At 47.7% G+C, this 12,317-nt stretch overlaps 1 protein-coding gene across 2 annotated transcripts in view; it reads left to right on the top strand.

Annotated features, from left to right (window-relative positions):
* The window catches only part of IL21R (interleukin 21 receptor), a 77,599-nt gene that overhangs the window by 24,496 nt on the left and 40,786 nt on the right, over window positions 1-12,317 (top strand). For both annotated transcript variants that reach the window (XM_068244547.1, XM_068244548.1), the window contains exons 3-4: window positions 4,773-4,866; window positions 9,002-9,110. In XM_068244547.1, coding sequence (XP_068100648.1) covers window positions 4,791-4,866; window positions 9,002-9,110 — 185 coding nt within the window. In that variant the 5' untranslated portion in view covers window positions 4,773-4,790. The remainder of the gene's footprint in view (window positions 1-4,772; window positions 4,867-9,001; window positions 9,111-12,317) is intronic.

Raw genomic sequence — 12,317 nt, 5'->3', positions numbered from 1 at the left:
CTAGGCGACTCCTCTTCTCATTGACAATGCCTCCAGCTGCGCTGAAGGTCCTTTCTGACAGGACGCTTGAGGCAGGGTAAGACCAAAGTTGGATGGCAAATTGGGACAGTTCTGGCCACAGGTCAAGCATGCACACCCAGTAGTCTAAGGGTTCATTGCTGCTCACAGTGTCTACATCCACACTTAAGGCCAGGTAGTCGGCTAGTCTGGTCGGCTGGTCGAGGCATTGGTGGAGGGTGGATCCGGAAGCGCTAAGGCGAGGCATTGGACTAAAGAATGTCCGACATCACCATGAGATCGCTAGAGCGTCCTGTCCTTGCCTTCGTGGACATGGGAGGAGGAGGATTACTGGCAGTGGCACCTTTATTCTGTTGTGCTGTTACATCACCCTTAAACACATTGTAAAGCATAGTTGCCAGCTTGTTCTGCATGTGCAGCATCCTTTCTGCCTTCAGGTGAGTTGGTAACATGTGCGCCACTTTGTGCCTATACCGAGGGTCTAGTAGCGTGGCCACCCAGTACAGGTCATTCCCCTTGAGTTTTTTTATACGGGGTCCCTCAACAGGCTGGACAACATGAAAGTCGCCAGACATACTATCCAACTCCTCTTGCTCTACCTCAGCGATGTCAGGTAAGGTCTCTTCCTCCCCCCAGCCACGAACAATACCACGGGAGCGTTGAGCAGCACAAGCCCCCTGTAAGACCGCCTGAAATGCCCACACAACTTCCTGGCCTGCTTCAGGACGTCCTGTAAGCCTGGGTACTTACACACAAATCTCTGGATTTACGAGATTGAGCACATGTGCCATGCAGGGTACATGTGTCGACTTTCCAAAATTCAAAGCTGAAATTGGATTGCTGCCGTTGTCACACACTACCGATCTCCAGTTGGTGCGAGGTCAGCCACTGATCCACTTGTTTGTTCAGAGCAGCCAGGAGAGCTTATCCAGTGTGACTCTCCGCTTTGAGGCAAGACATGTCTAAGATGGCGTGACACCGTCGTACCTGGCATGCAGCACAGACCCTGGGGAGCTGGGGCTGTGTAGCTGGAGAGGAGATCGCAGCACCAGTACAGTTGCGCTGCCACTCAGCCAAGGAGGAGGAGGACGACGACAGTGAAGAGGATGTAGCAGGAGGAGTAGGAGGAGAAGGAGAGGAGGAGGCAGCAGGCCTGCCTGCAAGCCGTGGAGGTATCACAAGTTGGTCCGCTGCACAGCCACCTACTCCCTGCTTATCATCGGTCACCAGGTTGACCCAATGGGCTGTGTAAGTAATGTACCTGCCCTGACCGTGCTTGGCAGACCAGGCATCCGTGGTCAGATGGACCCTTGACCCAACGCTGTGTGCCAAAGATGACACCACTTGCCTTTCTACTTCCCGGTACAGTTTGGGAATTGCCTTTTTTTGAGAAATAATTGCGGCCTGGTATCTTCCACTGCGGTGCCCCAATGGCCACAAATTTTCAGAAGGCCTCAGAGTCCACCAGCTGGTATGGTAACAGCTGGCGAGATAACAGTTCCGCCAAGCCAGCTGTCAGACGCCGGGCAAGGGGGTGACTGGCAGACATTGGCTTCTTCCGCTCAAAGATTTCCCTCACGGACACCTGGCTACTGCTGTGGGCAGAGAAGCAAGAGCCGCTCAGGGTGAGAGGCGAAGTGGAGGAGGTTGGCTGTGATTTTGAAGGTGCAAGGGAGAAAGTGGCTGAAGAAGATGATGCACCTGAAGGAGGAAGAGGAGAAGGAGGGTGGCTTTGCAGTTGTGTGCTGCTTTTGCTCAGGTGGTCTTCCCATTGCAGTTTGTGCCTTTTCTGCATGTGCCTTCGTAAGGCGAGAGTACAGATGGCATTGCTCTGATCTTTGGCATACACACTAAAAATGTCCACACCCCTGAGCCACTCTGGGGTGTGGGCACTATGGTGGCATCAGCAGCTGATGTTGAAGGGCATGTTGGCTGGCTGTCCATAGGTGGTAATACATGGCGCCGGACACTGCCACCAGCTGTTTCTGATGATGAGCTCCCCCAGCTTCTTTCAGCAACTTGTCTCCTCCTACTCCTCTCTGACTCCCCCTCTGAACTGTCCCCCTGTTCATCTCCTCTATTGGGAACCCACGTGGCATCCGTATCATCATAATCATTATCATCATCCTCCCCAGCTTCGCTTGTATCCAACACCTCCAAAACTGCACCAACAGCAGGTACTTCTTCATCCTCCTCCTCACATGTTATGTCCATAGTGTTGCCTATGAGGTGATGTAACTTGCTTAACGCCTTCATCTTGTTGTAAAAATAATGGCTGTGAATCAGTGATTTCCCCACCAAATAACTCTTGCAAAGTGTCAAATGTAGCAGATGTGGTACTTGGAGTAGCGCTGGTAGCTGCGGAAGATGAGGTGTTCTGTGTTAAATAGTCAACCACGTCCTGACAATCTTGGGAGTTGATGGGACGTGCCTTCTTCTGAGCACTGTACTTTGGGCCAGGGCCACACAAAATCACGTCAGCACGACCTCGAACAGACCTGCCGGTTGGCCTGCCTCTGGGTCTGCCTCTGGCTCTGCCTCTGCCTGTTGTTTTGTCCAAATCGGGGGGGATGAAGTGAAAGGTAGGCACTGACTTCACTAATACAATGTGCAGTCACACAGGTGCAGTGAAATGTATGCAGTGACTGGTATTACAATACAATGTGCAGCTGTCACACAGATGCAGTTAACAGGTATGCACAGACTGGTGTACTAAACACCGTGCAGTCACACAGGTGCAGTGAACAGGTATGCAGGGATTGGTATTACAAATGTGCAGCTGTCACACACAGGTACTGTGAACAGGTGCAGTGACTGGTGGTATATTACACTGCTTGCGCTCACGTAGGTGCACTGAACAGGTTACAGGTATGCACTGCAGTGATTGGTATTACAAATGTGCAGCTGCCTGTCACACACACAGGTACCATGAACAGGTGCAATGACTGGTGGTAATAACAATGCGTGCGCTCACGTAGGTATAGGTAGGTACGTGCACTGAACAGTGAACAGGTGCAGTGATTGGGATTACAAATGTGCAGCTGCCTGTCACACACACAGGAAGTCACTCACTGAATGTGCTGGGCCTGGCAGTGGCAAAGTAGGAATTACCACCAAGGGGCCAAAGGCCAGCTGCGACTGACTGACAGGGCTGTATATAATGCAAGTGGGCCACACACACACACACACACACACACACACACACACACACACACACACACACACACACACACACACACAAAATAGATCACAAGAACAAGATTAGCTCTCAAAAGAGCTGTTGAGGGGTGCTTTTTTAGCAATAAGAATCAGCAAGGAGCAAGCTAACAAGGCTACAAGAGCCTAACTAAGCTTTCCCTACGTGAGTTTGCAGCAGCTCTCCCTTCTCTAATTACTGCAGGCACACGAGTGAGTCCAATGTCTGATGCTGCCTGCCTTTTATAAGGGGGGGGGGCTCCAGGAGGGAGTGTAGCCTGATTGCCTACAATGTGCCTGCTGACTGTGATGTAGAGGGTGAAAGTTGACCCTATGGGGGCGAATCGAACTTCCGGAAAAGTTTGCGGTTCTCGGCGATCGCGAAGCCCCGGAAGTTCGCCGCCTCCCGTTCGCGTCCGTTCCGGTCATCTCTATTTTACAGTGCTGTACTACCTAGGTTCTCAACACAGGGTTACATATAGTGGGCTTAGGGGGGCACTCAAACTTGTCACAGTCAAGTTCATCATAGTAAGTATTGGAATTTAATGATGAGCCCAAATTTCCCGTTTACATAATTTTGCATCGTAAGTTGCAATTACGAAGAGAAATCGTAATATGTCATTTTTGAAAACTGTATTCAATTTCATTGTAATTTGTAATGTTGCATCGTAATTTGTAATGTTGCATTTCGTGTTAAATTGTGAATTTGTGTGCAATTTCATGCTACTAGTAATTTTGTGTCACTTTTTGTAATTATGAAAATATAATCGTAATTTTTCGTGATTATGCAAAAATTGTATGTAATTACACAAAATTGTATGTAATTCCAAACTAGTTATCATGAAATAATCATAATTATGAATATTGTTGTAATTATGAACATTTAGCAAATATTCGTAATTATGCAACATTTTGTGTAATTTTCCACAGTTCAGTTTCCACAAAAATTACTTGAAATTTAGCGTAATCAGCACATTGCAATCATCACAAGCCCTAATAAGTATTTATAGTCAAGACAAAAGCCTATGGAGGGGCCCGGTATATCTAAGGCCTAATAACAATTTAACTGTGGATCTTGCCTTTCTTGAAAAATACACACTGCCTCTCTACAATTAAATTGTTAATAGAATGTAGATAAACCGTTAATGTTATTCTCACTACAGTTCCTTTAAACATTTATTTAAAGGAAACCTGAGACCAAAGAGGTTACAAGTTTTACACTCACCTAGGGGCTTCCTCCATCCCCCTTCGAGGCTGCTCGCAGTCTAGGGTGAATCTTAGGGGGAAGCCCGGGGTGCCCGAAGGAATCATCATGCAGATAGTGCCCTGGCAGGAATTCAAGCCAGGGCTGCAAGGTGAGAGTGCTATCCAGTACACCACCATGCTGCCCATATGCTACCATGCTGTCCAAACACTTTCTTGGTTTATCCACCCTCTGAATGCCCAAAACATGTTTGGTGAAGTTAGTCTTTGGTTAAAAAGATAGCAATGCATTAGTGAGGTTGGTGGGCTATAGAAGAAAATGATGTACATTTTTTATTTTTTGTCTTATGTTGCAGGGGATACTTTTAGCAGACATGAGCACGATGAACAGGAAAAGCACTGAGGTCGTGTCGCTGTTGTTGTTCTTTCTCTGCTTCACAACGGGGAGAGGTAATATCTGTTTTGTACTTTCTGCTTACTGTGTTTTGTGGGTTCCAGTAGTCAGACCACACCCACTCTATAGTCACCTTTTTTTCCCCTCATAGCCACATCAATATAAGACTTCTATTCTAAAACCTCTGCTGACTCAGATACCGACATGCAACAAATGACTCATTGCCACTCATCAGCTTACACTCTTCCTTCTTGCGTGTGACACATCTGTCACTACTGAAATCGTCAATTAGAGTTCCAGCTTCTTTTTGTATTTTCAAGGAAGAGTTTGCAGTCATGTGACCTCCCTGAGTTCTACTTCCTTATTTTTCTGTGCTGATAGGGTAGACAGTAGTAGTGGTGAATAGCTAAGTCATATCTCAATCCTTTCTGTAGGCCTGAGAATGGGAATGTGGCCTGGACACACAGTTGAGCTGTAGGATGTCAGGAGCACAGGAAGTCAAAGCTGAAGGAGTTATGGGAATTTGGATCAAACCTGCCCTTTCATATCCATAAAAAGGTGTAACTACTGGGGGTGTAGTCCTGGGCCAGAGATGGATTAAGATGTAATGGGGGCCTTAGGCAAGGTAGTAGATTTGGGCCCCCCTTGTGGTCCGTTTGGTAAGCTGAAGTGGAGAGAGGTCGGAGAAGGTAGCAGGTGGGGGCCTTGACATCCATTAGGCCCAAAGCACCTTCCTAGGTTGCCTGCTGGATGATTCTGCTCTGCCTGCAGCTAGTGTTGGGCGAACAGTGTTCGCCACTGTTCGGGTTCTGCAGAACATCACCCTGTTTGGGTGATGTTCGAGTTCGGCCGAACACCTGATGGTGTTCGGCCAAACCGTTCGGCCACATGGCCGAACTAAGAGCGCATGGCCGAACGTTCCCCAAACGTTCGGCTAGCGCTGTGTTTGGCCGAACGGGTCACGTGGTTCGGACCCGAACGCGCTCTGATTGGCCGAACTGTCACGTGGTTCGGGTAAATAAATACCCGAACCACGTCATATCTCCACCATTTGTCTGTGGGTTTAGCTTTGGGTAGGCAGGCAGGGTAGTTCGCGCTCCAGCCACGCTAGCCAGGGTCCCCCCAGTCATTGTGTCGCTACTGGGAATAGTAGTACACCGCTCGCTCAGCCACACTATATAGCATTGTGTTTACTGCCACTCTGTGTACCTCGCTCAGCCACACTATATAGCATTCTGTTTACTGCCACTCTGTGTCTGCTGGGAATAGTAGTACACCGCTCACTCAGCCACACTATATAGCATTGTATTTACTGCCACTCTGTGTACCTCGCTCAGCCACACTATATAGCATTGTGTTTACTGCCACTCTGTGTCTGCTGGGAATAGTAGTACACCACTCGCTCAGTCACACTATATAGCATTCTGTTTACTGCCACTCTGTGTACCTCGCTCAGCCACACTATATAGCATTCTGTTTACTGCCACTCTGTGTCTGCTGGGAATATTTGTCCTCATGCAAGGCCTGGGATGTTGTGTCTCAAAAAAGCGTGGCCTTCTCCTCCTGCGCCTCCTCCTGTTCCATCACGTGTGCTGCTGCTGGGTTAGCGTTTCCAGTCCCTGTTTATTGAACCTCTCATCTTTATTACATTTATGACTGCATGGCAGCAAAAAGCATTGCTATATCCGCACGCTATTTGTCCTCATGCAAGGCCTGGGATGTTGTGTCTCAAAAAGTGTGGCCTTCTCCTCCTGCGCCTCCTCCTGTTCCATCACGTGTGCTGCTGCTGCTGCTGCTGGCCTGGGTTAGCGTTTCCGGTCCCTGTTTATTGAACCTCTCATCTTTATTACATTTATGACTGCATGGCGGCAAAAAGCATTGCTATATCCGCACGCTATTTGTCCTCATGCAAGGCCTGGGATGTTGTGTCTCAAAAAGCGTGGCCTTCTCCTCCTGCGCCTCCTCCTGTTCCATCACGTGTTCTGCTGCTTGTGCTGGGTTAGCGTTGCCGGTCCCTTTTCCTGGAACCTCTTCTCTGTATTACATTTATGACTGCATGGCGACAAAAAGCATGTTACCTGTGCAAAGAAACATGACATTTTCCACATTTAAAAGACAGTTTTTCCTTTGAAACTTTACAATCAATTTTCTCAAAAACTATAAGCTTTTTCAAATATTTTTTTTCCTCTTGTACCCACTCCCAAGGTGCACATACCCTGCAAATTTGGGGTATGTAGCATGTAAGGAAGCTTTACAAAGCACGAAAGTTCGGGTCCCCATTGACTTCCATTATGTTCGGAGTTCGGTGCGAACACCCGAACATCGCAGCGATGTTCGGCGAACGTTCGCGAACCTGAACATCTAGGTGTTCGCCCAACACTACCTGCAGCCACAGTGGTGGGAGAGGGGACCTAAAGACGTGGGAGACTCCCAACTCCTTAACTTTCCCCCCACTAGGACAGGTGTTGTGGTGGCCTTATTCATTATGGGTGTGGAAGCAATGGTAGCTGCATTGTTCTGGAAGAGTATCCACTTGTATGACCCCCAGCAGATGCAGCCCCTGGGAGTCACCACCCTGTGGAGGGAAAGAGGGGAGCAGTGGCGTAGCTAAGGAGCTATGGGCCCCGTTGTAAGTTTTACATTGCCCCCCCCTCCCCCCCCCAAGCACGCTATACATAACTATTGATAGAGCACACCAAAACCTGCCAGGGATTTCCACAATGTCAGAGGTGCAATAGTGGATGGGGAACAGTTTGTTAATGATTACTACTATGTAAAGCATCTATAGAAGTGATTATTACCAGCACAGGCCCAATAGAGAACTAATACTTTACTTGAGGGAGGGCCCCTCTGGGGCCCCTCTGACCCAAGGGCCCCGATGCGTTCGCTACCTCTGCAACCCCTATTGCTACGCCCCTGGAGGGGAGTAAACATTGAGAGGAGCACTAAAGTTTTATTGGGAGGCACTATGATTTGTAGTTATGTCTTTGTGTACAAGGTCAATTTTTGGGCTATAGGGTCTCTACATAACCGCAGTGAGTACTACAGCACATCTGAAAAACATACAATTAAAACTACCCACACTGTTGCACTGGCCATTTTGATGTCCATCACTCAATGATCTCCTAGTCCTAGCCACTTCACTTTCTGATGATTTTTTTTTTTGGGGGGGGGGGGGGGGAATTCTCGATAGCGATAATCAATCCCTCTACACAGTAAAACTAGTCTCTTACTTTTCATTTAAGGTTAAATGATCTTTTAGCCCAATATGAGTCTAGATGGGGGGCTTGGGAGGAGCGGGTAAATTTGGTGGAGTAGTTTGGATACTAGTCTCTTACTTTTCTGTCCCCTAACCATGGTTATTGGGGCCTAATTCTAAATTTATAATCATCGATGGAGAAGGGAGAAAAAACACAGGGACACTGGAAGCCCAATCTGGTGTATTATCTTTGGTTTTTCTAGTCACGTATAAACAAGTAGAAGTTTATACTCACAAACCTGTGTTGCAAGCGATGCAACCACTCATATGAGCAGGAGGGGAAATACGGTCCCCACTCGGCCTTGTGAGAGTAGGCTGCTGGTCGCAGCTCCAGAATGTATCCACTCTTTGGAGGTCTCTCCTAGTAGAGTGGATACCCCTGTCCAGGGGTCACTAGACCCAGGTAAAGGCAAAGTTGGAGGCACCCAGAAAAACAAACTATGTATGTACCAAGAATTAAGGCTAACAACATGGGAAGGTAAAATAATTGGTCCTCCTTCAAATGAGGACCTCTCACGTGTTTACGAATTCAAAATTTCTAACTTTATTGAGCACTTTGAGAGAGAAAGCCTTTCACGGCGTAAGCCGCTTCCTCAGGTTGATTGCTGTGCCTTTAGGATCTGCAGTATTATCCTCAGGCGCTCCCACTATAGAGTGGGTGTGGTCTGACTACTGGAACCATTTATTGTCTTTAGGTCCTGGTGTTTAATCCATCCATCCCCAATAAATCTCCATGGACATCCAAACCACCAATGCCACCAATAATGGCAGCATCCCAGTATCCAAACTACTCCACCAAATTTACCCGCTCCTCCCAAGCCCCCCATCTAGACTCATATTGGGCTAAAAGATCATTTAACCTTAGATGACATCTAACACACAGTTAGGTTTTTTTAGGATATTTATTATGTCTCTTGATACATCCTTTTCAGGTTGCAGAGATCTCGCCTGCCATTTGGATTTCATTAACACATTGACATGTATATACAGAAGTGACAATGAAGAAACAAGTGACACGCCATACATATTAGATGCAAAATGGTAAGCAGCTTTGTAGGCCATTTCCCTTGATCTAGAACAAATTTTCTCTGTAATCATCACTTGCTTATGCCTCCCTCTTTCTGGATAAAAATATCTGGCTTCCCATGGCATAAGCAACAGCAGTATCCATATAGAAGCATACCCTTTAGGCTCACATACACACGTGATGGTTCTTGGCCGAGGTTGCCAATTGGGACAGCCTCTGCCAAAAATCTAGCATGTGAATGGTGGCTCCAATGTGTTGCCGAGAAATGTGGAGTGCTGTTACCTCTCCTCCCACCTCCATAGCAACACAATACATCACTACCCTGTATTTTCTACAGCACTCAGCTCAGATCTGTTGCATGAGGGAGCGGGTCCTGAACCCTGTGGGCATCAGTGCATATGTATGTGCCTTCACTGCCCAGGTAAGTAACATTTTTGATATTCTGCTTTGTTCTGTGAAGACAGCAAACCCAAAGGCATGAACAGAGAGACAAGAATTCTGGGAAATCCTATCCACCGAACAATGGACTGGTTAGTAGTCCCTTGAGTAATGTATTCCTCTTGTGCCTTCACTATTTAGAGTCTACCAGGGCCGTTGGTATCACAGGGGCTACCTAGGCAATCCTTATTCATCGTTCCTTCGTTGGTGCCGTTTAGTGACCTGCTGTGCCAGAGATCTTTAAACGACATTGGAGGCAGCTATGCACACAGTAGATTCTTTACTGAGACATTGCTGAATGACCATCTTGGATACGGAAGCAGGAAATTTGGGCGCATGAGGCAGGTGGACAAAAAGGGCGCCACCACTCACTCCCATAATAAATATCGTTTAATCAGCGCCCAACAGGAAAAAAGGGCGCCGGAGAAAAATAACGTTTTAAAAGCGGCGCCCGGAGACTTTTAATGTTTTATAACTGTTTCTCATGATTACACATTATTTAATGATTTATAATTTTTTAAACATTATTTTTAAACGAAAAACAGTACAATATTTTTTTAAAACATTACTTTTAAACGAAAAACCGCACAATTTTTTTTTTTTACATTTTTAAACGAAAAACCGCACCATATTTTTTTAAAACGTTATTAATGCTTATCACAGGGGGGTCTTAGGTTTAGGCACCACCAGGGGCGTCTTAGGTTTAGGCACCAACAGGGGGGTCTTAGGTTTAGGCACCAACAGGGGGGTATTAGGTTTAGGCACCAACAGGGGGGTCTTAGGTTTAGGCACCAACAGGGGGGTCTTAGGGTTAGGCACCACCAGGGGGGTCTTAGGTTTAGGCACCAACAGGAGGGTCTTAGGGTTAGGCACCACCAGGGGGGTCTTAGGTTTAGGCACCAACAGGGGGGTCTTAGGTTTAGGCACCAACAGGGGGGTCTTAGGGTTAGGCACCACCAGGGGGGTCTTAGGTTTAGGCACCAACAGGGGGGTCTTAGGGTTAGGCACCACCAGGGGGGTCTTAGGTTTAGGCACCAACAGGGGGGTCTTAGGGTTAGGCACCACCAGGGGGTCTTAGGTTTAGGCACCAACAGGGGGGTCTTAGGGTTAGGCACCAACAGGGGGGTCTTAGGGTTAGGCACCACCAGGGGAGTCTTAGGTTTAGTCACCAACAGGGGGGTCTTAGGGTTAGGCACCACCAGGGGGTCTTAGGTTTAGGCACCAACAGGGGGGTCTTAGGGTTAGGCACCACCAGGGGGGTCTTAGGTTTAGGCACCAACAGGGGGGTCTTAGGGTTAGGCACCACCAGGGGGGTCTTAGGGTTAGGCACCAACAGGGGGGTCTTAGGGTTAGGGATAGGTACAGGGAGGGTTCTGTGTGAGAGTAGGGTTAGGTATAGCTTTAGGAAAATTCGTATTAATGTTTTATAAAACGTTATTATAAATTTCAATTCTTAAACAGGGAAGATTAACGTTTTTAAAATTGCCGATTTTATACACATTATTTAATGATTTATAACTTTATAAAACATTATTTTTAAACGAAATATAACACAATTTTTTTTTAAACGTTATTCATGATTATCTTTTAAAACCCTGCGCCCTTTTTTCCCAGCGCCCTTTTTTAACGTACGCCTTGGATACAGGTTATCTGGCGTGTGTACAAGCCTTTACTTTGGAGGCTTTGTGAAGACAGCATTAGGGCTTGGGATGGCACTGCGATACGCAGAGATGCATGCAGCAGTGTGATGTTGGAATGCAGTGCTGTGCAGGGCATGAGTGTGCCGTCAGACAGTGCTGTCTATGCAGTCTGATGTCCTTGTGTAACGCACACTGAGTTGATTTGCTAAAATCAGCCCTGGAAAACAACAGTCACTAAGGGCCCTTTTCCACCAGCGCGTTTGCGCTGGCTGAAACGCAAAACCGCAAACCGCTAGCGATTTTACAATCGCTACGGTTTGCTTTTTAACATAGGAATCGCGGTAGGTCATTTCCACTACCGCGATTCGCTTTTGTCGGGAACGCGAACGCGCGGCGGAGCGATAATTGCCGCGATTTTGCTATGCAGTGCATAGCATAGCAAAATCGCGGCCGCAAACGTCGGGGGAATCGCCGGTTTTGCGATTCAGCAATCGCTAGCGTTCAGCACGAACGCTAGCGATTGCAGGTGGAAAAGGGCCCTAAGGGCCAGGACCTTTTAGCAGAGCTTCCCACGCACTTGCTGATAAGACCCAGGAACCCTAGGAGGGTGATTCCACTACAATGCTTGTGATTTGTATAAAATCCCAAACACTCTGCATGTAGTATTTCGGGAGTGATCACGAATGAACAAATCGCAATGGAAATCACTTTTTTAACAAATTGCAACCACACCCAATTCCTGGTAGGTCCCAGTTCTTAGTGCTTTTGACTAAAAAAAAGTTTTATACATACCTGGGGCTTCCTCCAGCCCCCCCCCCAACACTGATTGCTCCCACGCCCTCTTCCTCCACCTCCTCGTTTGCCCGGTAGAAGCCCCATTAGCTTGGCCAGCCGCAGGACTCTCCCAACCGCGGGAGCGAGACAGGGGGTGCACACACGGGTGAACTGCGCCTGTGCTGACTGGCCCGACTTGCCAGGCTAGCGGGGTGCCATCTAACAGATGAGACTGGGAGACTTATGACGGAGATGAGCTCCGCCTTTCAAGTGGGGATGCGCGTGCATTGGCATGCACGATCCCCAGCAAAACAAGTCCCCAGGACTTGAAGCCAATTGGCGTTACGCGGTCCTGGGGGAGCTGCTGCG

The sequence above is a fragment of the Hyperolius riggenbachi genome, chromosome 7, assembly GCF_040937935.1.
Source record: "Hyperolius riggenbachi isolate aHypRig1 chromosome 7, aHypRig1.pri, whole genome shotgun sequence".
In the NCBI taxonomy this organism is placed as follows: Eukaryota; Metazoa; Chordata; class Amphibia; order Anura; family Hyperoliidae; genus Hyperolius; species Hyperolius riggenbachi.
The sequence above is the reverse complement of the archived record's forward strand: the minus strand, read 5'-3'. Positions and strand labels throughout refer to the sequence as shown.